Consider the following 14,544-nt stretch of genomic DNA (forward strand, 5'->3'; position numbering starts at 1 on the left):
ATTCCAATAATTGGCCTGCAACCTCTGAGAAAACCACCCCTTTTACAAGCATCAAAACAAACATACATTTTCAAAAATGTTTTTTGACCTTGTAGATCCGCATCTTTCATGGTTAATACTGATATTGTTGTAACTAGATTTGTTCTTATGACTTCCAAACAATAATCCCAAATCTACTTGAACTGATCTTCTTCTTCATGTGCACCAAATTTTGAAGCCTTACAAACAACCTTCCTTGCCTGTGACTTTGTCACATGCAACATCAACTCATCAATAACATCTTTTCGAAAGATTTTTTCCTTGCAAAGTAGATTAATTATAATTTTGTTCACAATTTTTTTTCCTATAATTGTTGATGTCAAAGTCTTACTATGATAGGTCCATTAACATGTATGCTCTTCCAATGACCTACCTGCCATAAATTACTTCCCTAATGCTTTGAGATGTATAGGATAAAAAGACAGTTAGGCCTTCTGCAAATAACTCTGCACCTTCTTTTGTAATTTTTTGAAAACTTTATTGCTTTTTTCCACAAGCAATGGACCGATTTTGAACAACCTCTTTAAATTCTTCCTTGGTACTGAATAACATTCCCACTTCAAACTTCCATTTCACATAATCATATATTGGATTGTAAATTGGCCATCTTGTGTGATCATTTTCGTCACCACTTTGCACGCTAACATCATCATTGGAATCCATAAAGTCAACTTCACAATTACCTTTTGCCAAATTTTCATCAAAATTAATATTTTGAACCCCAATCTTTTCCTTTCCCATTTTTGAGGCACCTACATAATCAACAGAAGCATTCTTATTATTTTCAAATAACACATCATCCTCATGCATCTCGTAATCACTATATTCAAGCTGTTCACTGTCATCTATTAAGTTATAATCCTTATCCCCATCCTCTTCTTCATACATCTCATCATTATGGTAACTATTTCTCTCAGGTGCTTCTACTTCCTCAGCATCAGCACATGACAAATTAATGAACATATTGAACAAAACAATTATAAATATACTTAACTATAAATTAATGTTTTTGCTTATCAATGAAGAAAACCAATGAAAGAACTCACTCTCCAAAAACATTCACATTTGTAGTCAATGACACTTATATTTGATCACCCTCAATGATTCCAACTACATTAAACCAAAAAAAAATAAATCAAATCCAATATAATAAAAATATTTGAGCATATCAGAAATCTACATGAACAAAATAATTGAGCAACATGTAAGCGACTTTCCTTTCAACAACAGAATTCCTGCATCCTCTTAGTGAAACAAAAATTAAAACCCTATTATAGTCTAACCACAATTAATCTGTTCCACCCAAAACTCTCATGTAAGCCAACCAAAATGCTTTTGATAGGAAGTACTTGAGTTCGCAAGTAATCCTATCGGATCTACTTGAGTTCGCAAGCAACCCTAATGTGAAATTGGTAAAAACAGCGAGAATACACAAGTTCGGAGATGGAACAACAAAGAAAACAATAGAACTTTATTAAATACTCAAAGTAAAATAAGCTAGAAGAAAAGATACAATTGATCCTCTATTCGAGAGGAGGATCGTCTCTCCCAAATCTCTAGAAAAGATTATAGAGTCCAAGACGCCAAAGAGACTACAAGAAGACAATAACGAAAGCATGCCCTAACCCTCCCATCCTATGTCTATTTATAGCCTTATCCTCCCACCTCCTTAGCCGCCCACCTCCTTTCCAAAAATAGATTAATTCAAACCTCCTTTCGTAAAATATATTAATTCAAATAAATTAATTCAAACCTCCTTTCCCTCCACTTGCCTAAAATATTATTTTTAAACTAATTCAAATAGGGTGTGGGGCCCCTAGGCTTGGCGGCAACCAATGGAGGCGGTTTGAACTGCCTCCTATATACCCTTGCCGGCCCATGTGGGGCCGGCTGGGTCAGTTCTGGATGAACCGACCTATCAATATCGCCCTCCCAAAAAAACCACCTTGTCCTCAAGGTGAAAGGAAGGAAATTGATGCTTCACTCGTTCATAAGGTTCCTAGGTCGCCTCATAATCTGGAACATCCTTCTACTTGATTAACACCTCCTTTATCCCTCCCTCTCCCTGGCGCACCCCTTGTAAATCACATTGTTCCAAAATCACTTTTAAGTTTTTTGTTAAAGTGATTGTAACTCCGATCTGGATGGACAATCTTCAATAGCTCTTTTTAACTGAGATACATGGAAAACTGGGTGTATCGTTGTTGTTGGTGGTAGATTCAGTCGATATGCTACCGCCCCAATTTTCTCCAATACTTCATAAAGTCCAAAGTACCTTGGAGCGAGTTTCTCATTCCTTCTATTGGCCATTATCTTTTGTCAGTTGGGTCTGTCCACCACTACCATAATGAATACCTTGTCTCTATCTAATACTATTGCCTCTGTTACTCCATATAATCTGACTATCTCCTTGATGAAAGTTGTTGCCAATGTTGTTGCAATGTAGGGGTGTAGTAAAGGAATGAAGTGTGTGTACTTGTTGAGTCTGTCCATCACTACCATAATGACTGTAAATTCTTCTGATCTTGGTAGACCATCTAAAAAATTCATGGACACTTTCTCCCATACCCTGTTTGAAAGTGCCAAGGGTTGTAGAAATCCTCCAGGAGCCATTGCCAAGTACTTGTTTCTCTGGCATACCTCACATCTAGCCACTATATCCTCCACATCCTTATGCATCCTTGTCCAGTATAACTCAGTTGCCAGTCTTCTGTACCCTCGAATGGCCTCCAACTGCACTTCCATGGAATTCTTGTAATAGATTGGGAATGTGGATGGAAGTTCTTGGCAACACAAATCTTCCTTGATGTAAGAGTCTCCCCCTCTCGAGTGAGTATCCAAAGTGGCTACTTGTACCTTTTACCAAATCCTCTCTAATCCTCCTCAACTCCTCATCCTGTATACCTTCTTCCTTGATTTCCTCTCAATCCACCATCAGTGGCACCGAAATTGCTATCCTCTACAACTCCCCCACACACCTTGATAAAGCGTCAGCCGCTTTATTTTCTAATACAGGCTTATACTGGATCTCAACATCATAGCCAATGAGTTTGGATAACCACCTCTGATGTTCCTCAGTCAACATTCTATGCTCGAGCAGGTATTTTAAACTCTGTTGATATGTTCTGGCAATGAAGTGCCTAACAAATATGTAGGGTCGCCATTTTTGAATGGCAAGTAAAATCGCCATCAGCTCCCTCTTATATACTGATTTCAACTGAGCTCTGGTCGACAGGGTTTTAGCTGAAATATGCTAGAGGCCTGTGGTTCTGCATGAGTACCGCTCCCAACTCATATCTGGATGCATCAATATCTACTACAAAACTTTGGCTGAAATCTAGAAGAGCTAAAACTGGGATTGTAGTCATAACTTCTTTTAATTTCTCAAAAGCCTGTGTTGCCTCCTCTCCCCACAAGAAGTTGTCCTTCTTTAGTTGCTCGGTTAGGGGTCTTGCTATGGTACTGTATCCCCTTACTAACCTCCAGTAGTAACCTATCAGTCTTAGGAAACCCCTCAACTCTCGCAAGTTCCTAAGTATAGACCACTTCTGCATAGCCTCAATTTTTTGTTTGCTCAGCTGCCACCCCTTCTTGGGAGACCATGTGCCCCATGTACTCTACACTAGTCTGTGTGAAGCTGTATTTCTTCAGGTTCGCCCTGAGCTGATGCTCCTGTAGGACTCTAAGGACCACCCTTAGGTGCTTCAAATCTCCTCTGTTGTCGGGCTATATATAAGTATGTCACTAAAGAAAACTAAGACAAACCTCCGAAGGTATGGCCTGAATACCCAATTCATTAGGAACTAGAAGGTAGCAGGGGCATTTGTAAGCCCAAATGGCATCACAAAGAATTCGTAGTGTCCTTCGTGTGTCCGGAAGGCCATCTTCTGAATATCCCCCTCCTTCATCCGGATTTGATGGTAGCCCGATTTCAAGTCCATTTTGGAAAACATCTTTGCTCCATGTACCTCATTTAATAATTCATCGATCACCGGAATGGGAAACTTATCTGGCACAGACTCCTTATTTAGCGCCTTATAATCCACACAGAACCTCCAGCTCCCATCTTTTTCTCTTGATCAGCAAGACTGGACTAGAGAATGGACTTACACTAGGCCTTATGATGCCTGCTTCCAACATTTCCCTGATAAGCTTCTCAATCTCATCCTTTTGAATTTGGGGGTAGCGATGTGGTCATACGATAATTAGTGATACCCCTTCCTTCAAAATGAATGCATGCTCTTGATCTCTGGTGGTAAGCCTTGAGCTGGTTAGAAGATTTCCTTGAACTGTTTTATGATTGGTTGTACTGCAAGAGGGATTTCACCTTCTTCCCCCACACTAATCCCCTCTAGGTGTTGTAGTTCCACCAAATATCCTCACCCTACCTCATGTATGCTCCTTATCATGGATTTGAGAGATACTCTAGCTCTTAATAGTCCTGCATCGCCCTGGATCACCATCCTTCTTCCTTCCACCACCAATTTCATTCTTAGAGCTCCCCAATTGACCTTAGTATCCCCCAAAGTCTATAACCAATTCATCCCCAAGATGATGTCAGTGCTTCCAAATTCTAGGGGAAGAAAATCCTCCCTTACCTGCATCCCTTGTATAGTCAGCACGACTCCCCTACAAACTCCCCTACCCATCTCCATATTTCCCACGCCCATCATCATCCAATAGCCACCCGTATCCACTAACCTTATCCCTAGCAGATCTACAATCTGGGTGGAGATGAAATTGTGGGTTGCCCCATTATCTATCAACACTACTACCTCTTTATCAGTTATTTCTACCTTCACCTTCATAGTGTATTTCGGAGTGAATCCCACTACTGAGTTTAGGGAGACTTCCATCAAAACTAAAAGCATTTTTCCTCTTCCTTCATTTTTAACCCACTTCCACCTCCCTCTTCAACTTCCTCGTCATTATAAACGGTGAGAACCTGAAGAGTTTGGTCCCTGCACCTATGCCCCGGCATGTACTTCTCATCACACCTAAAGCACAACCCCTCAACTCTTTTCTCCTGTAGCTCTGTTTCAGTTAACTTTTTGAAATTTATCCCATTTCCTCCTCCACAGGCTTTTTCCTTGGGTACTTGTTTCAGACTCCTTGGTGCTGGTCCCTTGGATGGTAAGAAGGTGGATGTCATCCGATAGAACCCTCCTGAGTTGCTCACCTTAGTCACTCTCTCCATCTTCTTTTGATCTTCTATCAGCTGTGCTAATTCCATGGCTTTTCACGGGTTTCTTGGCTCCAATACTCTCAGTGTGGCCCGAATTTCAGGTTTAAGCCCTTTCATCCAGTTCCCTTCTAGTACTGTCTCTGAGAGCCGGTCCAATCTGCTGGCTAAGTACTAGAATCTGTCCCGGTAGTCTGCCACAGTTCCCTACTGTGTTAAGGCAAAGAATTGCTCATAAAAATCTCCTTCCCTATCAATTCAAAAACATTCGAGTAAGCATTCTTTGAATTCCCTCCAAGTCCGGATAGGCTCCCTCCTGTCCTTCCATTGGTACCATGCCAACGCCTTTCCTTCCAAATATAGTCCAGCCGCTATCAGCTTCTCTTCTTCCGTCAACCGATTGACAGCGAAATATCGTTCCACCTTGTAGATCCAGCCATGGTCGTCCTCTCCCTTAAAGAAGGGCATATTTAGTTTCCTTACCTTTGGATAGCCTTCGTTCCCTCGGAATCCACCATAACCTCCAAATCCACGAAGAGGACATGCTCCCCAGTTATCACAATCTTCTCTCCGGCAATCATACCTGCCTTCCGCATCAGATTCCCCTCTTTCTCTTTCAAAATCAGCATCTTGGTAGTAGAAATCTTCTTTTTTATGGAAATTCAGCAGCCCTTCTGTTGAACCAGGTGCTTATCTCCTCCCTAAAAAGTGGTTCTAGAGGAGGCATGCCATCTTCATCCTCCAAGATTTCTACATCCAGATTTTCCCTTCCCCTAAACATGTTAGGGTTTCCTCTCCTTCCATGGTCGCCGTTAGGCCCCCTTGCTTCCGATGTTGTCGGAGCGGTCTTCACCTCAAGTAATTTCCTCAAACATCTCCTCCATAATGGCGAACTTTCCTTCTATCCTTTCGTTGTTGGTAGAAACATAATTTTGAAAATAAAAAAATCTTCCCTCCAAAACATTTTTGAGTTGTCCAATTTCTCCTTCAAAAACTTCTACCTTTTATTCAGCCATCTTCCTTCCTACGAATTGCAAGAAGTTTGTCTTTCGGATGTGAAATCATTGCTAAATTCTGAAATTTCAGCCATTGTTGGTCCCAAGACGACGCTCTGATACCAATTTGATAGGAAGTACTTGAGTTTGCAAGTAACCCTATCGGATTTACTTGAGTTTACAAGCAACCCTAATGCGAAATTGGTAAAAACAACGAGAATACCCAAGATCGGAGATGAAACAACCAAGAAAACAATAGAACTTTATTAAATACTCAAAAGCAAAATACACTAAAAGAAAAGATACAATTGATCATCTGTTCGGGAGGAGGATCGTCTCTCCCAAATCTCTAGACAAGAGTCTAGAGCCCAAAACACCAAAGAGACTACAAGAAGACAATAACCAAAGCATGCCCTAACCCTCCCTTCCTATGCCTATTTATATAGTCTTAGTTGCCTACCTCCTTAGCCGCCCATCTCCTTTCCCAAAATAGATTAATGCAAATAAATTAATTCAAACCTCCTTTCCCTCCCCATGCCTAAAACATTTTTTTTAAATTAATTCAAATAGGGTGTGGGGCCCCTAGGCTAGGCGGCAACCAAGCGAGACGGTTTGAACCGCCTCCTATATACCCTTGCCGGCAGATGTGGAGTCGGCTGGGTCGGTTCTAGATGACCCGACCTATCAGCTTTCTTAACTAAGAAAAGGGAAGCACTTGTATTAATAATTTGAGTACCAGAAAAATAAGCCTGGCCCTCACAAGCACCTCCACTGTAAAACCCGCAAAATGTCATTTTAGGCTTCGCACGCTTTTCGATGCGTCACGACGAGTTTTAAGTGAAAATTTCAAACTCGTCGGAATTCGATGCAATAAATTTTATAAAATAGTGCGCAAAATTCTGAGCAAATCGATGTATAGAACCTATATCGGATTTTAAGTATTTTGGGAGTTAAAATTTTCGGAAAGCTCTTTATGACAACTTTGCCCTTGATGTCATTTGAATAGGGATGAGTTTTAAGTAAGGGCTTTTAGGTAATTAGGCTTTTAATAAGAGGATCCCACTCTAAATAGGGGACCGAATGTTTCAGTCCCCATTCTTGCTTGCGGCCCAAACCGAACGAGAGAGGGAGGAGGGGCTTCGGGTAGGAGGCGACTCCGGCGATCCTAGAGGCGGTTTCGGGCGACATTTTGCGAGGGGAATTTAAGGGAACTTGTGAGGAAGGCTAAGGTAAGTTGTTTCTTGAGTTCCCTCTCTTTTTCATTGAGTTTTCTCTAAGGGAAGAAAACTAGGGTTTTGGGAGAATGCAAGTTTTCTTTAAGATAAAGATAGAGAAGGGTACGAGGATGTTTTTAAACCGAAATATGAGTTGTTTTTAAGAAAAATGTGAATTTTGGAAATTAGGGTTTCACTCAATATTGTTTTTCTTTGGAGATGCCTTCGCAAAAATAGTTCCTAATGACATAAGAGAGTCTCTAATTGAAAAATAATGTAAGGTTGTGGAAATTTTAAGTTTTAGAATTTAGGGTTTTTCCTAATCATGGAATTTTTTATTCTTATGGTTCTAAATGATTTTGGGAAGGATTTTAGAGACAAATTTAGGGCTTTTATATTAAATACATGTTTTTCTAAATTTTAATTTAATATAATCTAAAAATTAATTATATTTTAATTATTATTTGATAGTAGGGAGGATGTTTGCATGCATAAAATCTAAGATTTATGACTAAATCCTAATTGAGAGAGAATAGGATTGAGATATGTCATGAAATGGTAGGAGTTTAATTTGTAAGCATATGGACATAACATAGGGAGTTCTCTATTGTCATAGATTAAGGATTAATGAAGTTTTTATGGGGACTAATTATATTTACACGTTGTGTATGTCTCTTTTAGATGTTGAACGTGTAGAGGGAAGGATTTGATCGGACAATCGGAAGTGGTGCACAAAGTGAGGTAGGAAAATGTGGATCTTTTAAATTCAAAATTCTTTTTTTTTTCCACGATAGCATGTCCTTGTATTGTTATGGGATTCTTAGCATTAATGCAATTGTGTTTTTCTTTTACATCCTAACATGCTCCTAAATGTCATGCAACAGGCTCTTATGATTAGCTTAAATGTATATGCTCATGTAGAAATATTTAAAGACACTTGACCATATGCCTACTACAATACAATTTTTTTCTTATGTGATAGTTTACAATGCAAGTGCTTTTCTCATATGATAGTTTGTAGTAAATGGAATTCTTCTCATGTAATGATTAAAGAAAGTACATAGTCCATGTCTCTTTTCTCATGAAACCATGTAGTACCTTATGAAATAATAGACCATATGCATGAAGGATACACTAAGGTTCTTTTTATGAATATGTAAGAATTATGTGCATGTGCATGTTGACGCGGAAGTATCAATAGTAAAGGAGCTCTTTTGAGCAATGATAATAGGGCTCTTTTGAGCCAAATGGTAAAGGAGGTTCTTTTGAACCAAATGGTAAAGGATTGGCCAAATAAAATGTACTTGATCAGTACAAATGATACTTACGAGACGGGTGATTATAAATTATGTATTATATGATATGCATAACAAGCATCACATGAATTATGAAAGCAAGTCATGCAATATACAATGAAATTGGTTGCAAGTTTATCCAAGGAAAGATGCTTAATTGATGACTTAGAGGCATGCTAGTTGATGTAACCAAAAATTTGGGGAGGGACCCAAATTTTTTATCACAAAAACAAATGACTTCCTAAGATCTAGAAACTTACAAAAACTCACAAAAACTAGACAAATTAAACAAAATAAACTTTAATATTATAAAATAAAAGACTTAGAAACTTGACCCTTACAAGACACCCTAAACTTGCTTCACTTATAGAAGAGGGATACAGGTGGGGTGTAAACTTGCGGAGAGACGAAAGAGGTTAGAAGCCAAGACCAAGGGCGGAAAGAGCTCGCAAGATTTCCTGGGGAGATGAGAAGAAGAAGTGGACAAAGCTCGCAAGCTTTTCCAATTAAACCCGCATGTTTACATTTTCAAAAATCGCATCATATAACATATCTAAAACAGCCACAAACATCACTATTTATAGGCACAAAAGAAGGAATACAAACAGCAACCTAAAAGCAATATTTAAAGCCATTAAAATAGGGAAATAGAAGGCCATAAGTCACAAAGAAGAAGACCAAAAGACTGCAGGAATTCTGCAGGAAAATTACATAGAAAATAGTGGAAAGGCTCATGGAAATCCCCCCAAACAGCCACCAAACCAGTCCCCAAAAAGCTATCCAAATTCTGTCCAAAAATAGCCCCCAAAACTCTTCAAATACTTCATTAAATGAGGGAAATGAAAGGCCAACAGCATCCATACAGCAGTCCTTAATTTGCACGGGAAACAGAGCACCAAAAGCCACAGGAAAAGCCCCCCATTAGTCACGGAAAATAGCCCAGCCTGGGAACCGAAGAGCCACCCGCAGATACCAAGGTGCCAGCCGTGAAAACCAAGGGGTCAAGGCACGAAAATCCAAGAGCCAACCACGGGAAACGAATGGACAAAAAGGGGGGAAGGAGAATAGACAAGAACAAAGAAATAATGAGCTAATTTTAAGCTCCATAAATGAACTAAAAACCAGCTCATAATGAGCTAACCTTCCACTTGACATTAATGAGTTGGAGAAGTCAAAAATCAAATTTTTTGAGTTTGATTTGAACCCCCCCCCCTCCTTGTCTACATCACTAGTTAAATGTTATGACATGTTTATTGTTCCTATACTAGAAGAATTTACATACATGTTACCTCTTTATCTCGTCTTCTGAAATTTAATTGAAAAGCATTTACCTACTGAGTTATGGCTCACCCATGTTGTGGGACACTTTTCAGGAGGATCTGGTAAAGGATGATAGCGGATAGACCTCTCCTCACGTATCGTCGTAGGAAGACGACGGGCGACAGGTTCTTCCTTTTGAGTTTTTGTTGTTTTGGTATAAATGGATGTATAGAATAACCTTGATGGTTAGTTCTGTTTTGAGCACCTCCTTTTTGTAATGAATTTTCATGTATATGTTGATTTTGGTTTATGAATGAGATGAAAAATTTTACTTGGAGTTCTTTAGCGGCTCTTTCATTACGTTGAGAATGTTTTATATATGTTTGGAGACATGTTAATAGAGTAATGTGAAGGTTTTTATTAATTCCTATTGTCCGACTTTCGTTCCCTCCTCGCACTTGCGAGCTAACTGGGCCAAGTCGTGACATCCACAGTCGATCGAGTTCGAAATCCCAGCAGCATGCAACTGCTCTATAGCCTTCTCCGCTTGTTTATCGTTAGCCTTTGATGCCCGAATAAAAATCGATTAACAACATGAAAAATAAAAATAAACATGGAAGAACGAAGACTTCGATTGAATGAAAGCAAGAGTTTCCAATATCTTTAAGTAGATCAGGGTAGAGATCTAGCACATTCTGGATGAGCCAAGGCTTGCACTTCTCAAAGTCAGACCTAAACTCGCAATGCTCCGCTAGAAAACCACACATTAGACAATAAAGAATGCACACGAGTTCTAGGTTCTCTGCCATGGAAATAGCTTCAAAACTCTCATCTCGTTCATGAAGAGGACAACGAAGTGTTATTTGGTTAAAAACATTTCTTCGTTGGGGCGTGAATTTTTTAAAACACCTTTAACGAAATAATGTCTCTAAGTCTTTCTTTGGGGCAATTTATGCTTCTTTATTTTTTCTTTCAAAGCTCAAATATGCCTTCCTAAAAATAATTTTTTACAGGAAAAATTTTAAAAAATGTGAAAAAGCTATTATTCAAATGCATGATATTTTTATTCATTGTTTCTACAAGTACAAAAGAAGTAAAAAAACTTTCCCAAACAGAGCCTAAATATACATAAGACATCTCTTAGTACAGGCATAAATTAGGTTCGACAACCTATCATTCTTACATGGTCAAAATGTTTATAGCATGCAACATAAGAATATCATAAGACATGGGAACATAGAACCAAAAAACATAGAAAAATAGTTAGAATTTTTATATAAATAAGGATAATATACGAAATAACTGGAGCAAGTGAGAGGAGACTCAACCAGATGTACATGGCATAGAATGATGGCATTGACAAATGGAAGAGTAGGAGCAAAAGGATAAGAGTATTAGGGGAGAAACTATTTCTTATAAAATTTCCGTCGATTCTTCTTTAGCATTATTTTTTAACTCATTCTCTTCCAAATTGATTTCAAAACTAGGTATTAGGATAAGTACAGATGGTGTGAAAGTAAGCTTACAAAGCAAATCAACCACCAGGACTAATTTCCAATCAAATAAGAAAGAGAAGAAAACAAAAGAATATGTTCAACTGCAGAAAAAGTGTAAAATAATAGCAATTGAAGATAAATTAGTTATATGTAACATTATTTGAGATTATCTGAGAAGCTAAAAACATGCATTACCTTTCAAAAAGTTGATAATGCTAAAGGTGAATCAAGTGATCAAATCCAGGTTGTATCAAAATAATGCTATGAAATCAACCAAGGCCACAGTTGAGAAAGAAATGGAAACGCAAGATAGAAAAGTCTCTTTAACAACTATGGATAAGCCCTGCGCACCCCCCATACCCCAATTTCTCTGTCTCTGTCTTTTTCTCTGAATATATTAGCTGCTTCAATTAATGGAGCAGAAAACAATTAAATATTATGGAGATCAAAAAGCCTACCCAAGTAGTTGGAATGTCAGGCAATGATGATGATGACAACCACAATAATCTCTCTCAAAAGAAATACAAAAATCATTTGAAAAGAAAATCAATAATGAATAAATAATTAAGTTAGCTGCATTAAAAATTCATAATTGACATACCATAAAGATTAACAGAACAGAGATATTTGCAGCCTAAACATATTAATGGTATGCATCCAATTATAGCTAAAAAACAGAAAAATAACATCAGAGATGACAAAGAACCATACCCATCCCCGCACATGATAAGATGCCCGCCACTCTTGATTTGTTGCACAAACATCCTAAATACGCGCTGTACATGCTCCTAAGAGTGGATGAACTTCAGATTAGAGTGCATGTGTGGCAGCAGATATGATCAGATGATAACAAATTAGTTTAATATAACAATTTCATAATGGGGCTGAGAGTTTTATTTAAGTGATTCAATATTTCTTTCAATGAAGGAAACCACGATAAATTAAATGAATGTAGAAAAAATGAAACTAAAAACTCATATGCATAATATTAAAACAAATGAAATAAGAAGAGAATTGACAGAGGGTTGTATTGGATGCTGGAAAATTGGATGGGAAGAAATGAGAAAAATGTTGGAAAAGTTCAAATTAATGGTTGCAGATACATCATCGACCCTGTAAGTTTATTCATTTTTCTTCATTTTCCGTCAACAAACAGAGATACAAAGTATGCATGAAGTTTTGAGCGGTATGAACTATGAAAATTGAAAATACAACAGGAAGCCTGCAAGCTCAATAAGACGAGAGGAGATATCACAGTAAGGAGAGCAACTCCACTCAAGTTTGATTGAAATAAATTTGCAAAATGAGAAGAACTTAGTTATTAGGATAGCTCTAAATTTAAATGAAAAAGAGATAGTTCTTAATGGCCATGCCTGTCATCAATCATCAATACAAACCTCGTCATCAAATAAATCAACATGTTCCCACTCCATATTTGTTACAACGGCAATAGATGGTGACAAACCAAGAAAACAACAATCATATTCATCAGCCTGCATGATAACAATTGAAAACATCAATAACGACTTAGATCTACATTAGGGCCACTAGGAATATTGTGTGTCGGTTAATGTAACAAAAATTATGTTGCTAGTTAGTACCGGAATCAGCATGCCAGTGTAGCAAATTATATACAAGCATGAGAAATACATAAAAAAATAAAAGGATACAGGAATATCTAATACAAAAGAAAAATTAAAATTTTGAACTGCGCATCATTACATAAATACTAATAAACTTGAGGATTTTAGATACAGGAGTACAAAAGATAGTTGCCAATTCAAATACGCAGCATCAAAAGCAGCATACCTCCAAGACAAAGTTAGGACCATTCCCAGGAATTATATTTCCTTCTGAAAGCTGAGAGGAGAATATCAAAATGATGAGAAATATAAAAAGTCTCAAGCATCTCTCATTAGGTTAAATAACAGAGTAATAATAACCTACTTTCTGCTAAATAGGGCATCAATTGCAGCTGAAGATAGAATATCTGCCGAGAAAGAGTAAACTAATCCAACATGGAGCTCTACTTTATTATGTAAAGTGGGTGACAAGTATGCAACGTGTGGGATAGATAACAGCAACCCATGCAGCACAAGTATTTTAAAGATTTAGCTAGTAGATATATAATTACATAAAAATTCAAATATATGTATGAAAACCTCCCAATTATGAGGATTGACATGTAAATCACAGAATTCTTCTCATGTATATATAAGTAAATACAAAAGATTGAGGTATTAAAAATGTAAATACATAAAACTTTTGCAATAAATCCCCCTAATTTAATTTTCCTTGTCGGCCAAGTGTTGCTTGAAATGTTTAAAATAATGTGAAATAGGGTAATATATGGCTGAACATAACAACATAGGGGCAGCATGTGTTGGACAATTTTGGATTCTAAATATTCAATGACTGGGGCTATAAGTTCTCAGCACTCGCTCCCTTAGGCCACTCACTCGAGAGTGTGGCTTCACAATTCTAGTGTGCTCGACACTTAGTTCTTCCTGTTCATTCCACATTCCACTTAAGTCCTGTCAAATCTCCTCTCTCATTCCCCATTCACAAACCATGGTTTAAAATTGCGCAATTAGAGGCGCGCCTCAAGGCGCGCCTTTGTGCAATTCAACCAAAAAACGCCTCGAGGCTTACGCAATTCTGGACCTGGATGAGGCGTACGCCTCACCTGGACTGAGGCGCGCCTCAGAGGCGCAATTGCGCAATTCTGGGAGAGGCGTACGCCTCACACGCTAGGTCCCACCCACTTAAAATAAGCCCTCTTCCTCCCTTATACCCGCACAGCCCCCTTCATTTCCGAAAAAAAACCCGCTTCCAGCTCCCTGTTCGCGAAAACGAAGCCCTCCCGCACGGTCGGCCTTGCTTCCCGCCGCTCCTCCCGCCGGCGCCGCCCCTCTCCGGCGAAGTGGAAACTTCCGGCCACCCTCTAGGAGTACTCCACATTGGATTTTAGGTATTTTTATTAAGTTTAGGAGGCTCTTTCTTCCCCTTCAAACCCGCCACTGGCATTCCTCCTCTCCGAAAAAAAACCTCCCGCTCTCTGTA

General features: G+C 38.5%; 1 protein-coding gene across 1 annotated transcript in view; it reads right to left on the reverse strand.

The window, feature by feature from the left end:
* Positions 1–14,544, reverse strand: part of LOC110097316 (UDP-N-acetylmuramate--L-alanine ligase-like) — a 91,520-nt gene that overhangs the window by 34,321 nt on the left and 42,655 nt on the right. The window contains exons 7-9 of the mRNA XM_028691636.1: positions 13,291–13,341; positions 12,879–12,974; positions 12,193–12,269 (exon numbers count right to left, since the gene is read on the reverse strand). Of these exons, the coding sequence (XP_028547469.1) occupies positions 12,193–12,269; positions 12,879–12,974; positions 13,291–13,341 (224 nt within the window). The remainder of the gene's footprint in view (positions 1–12,192; positions 12,270–12,878; positions 12,975–13,290; positions 13,342–14,544) is intronic.

Source organism: Dendrobium catenatum, unplaced genomic scaffold, assembly GCF_001605985.2.
Source record: "Dendrobium catenatum unplaced genomic scaffold, ASM160598v2 original_scaffold_31010, whole genome shotgun sequence".
Taxonomy (NCBI): domain Eukaryota; kingdom Viridiplantae; phylum Streptophyta; class Magnoliopsida; order Asparagales; family Orchidaceae; genus Dendrobium; species Dendrobium catenatum.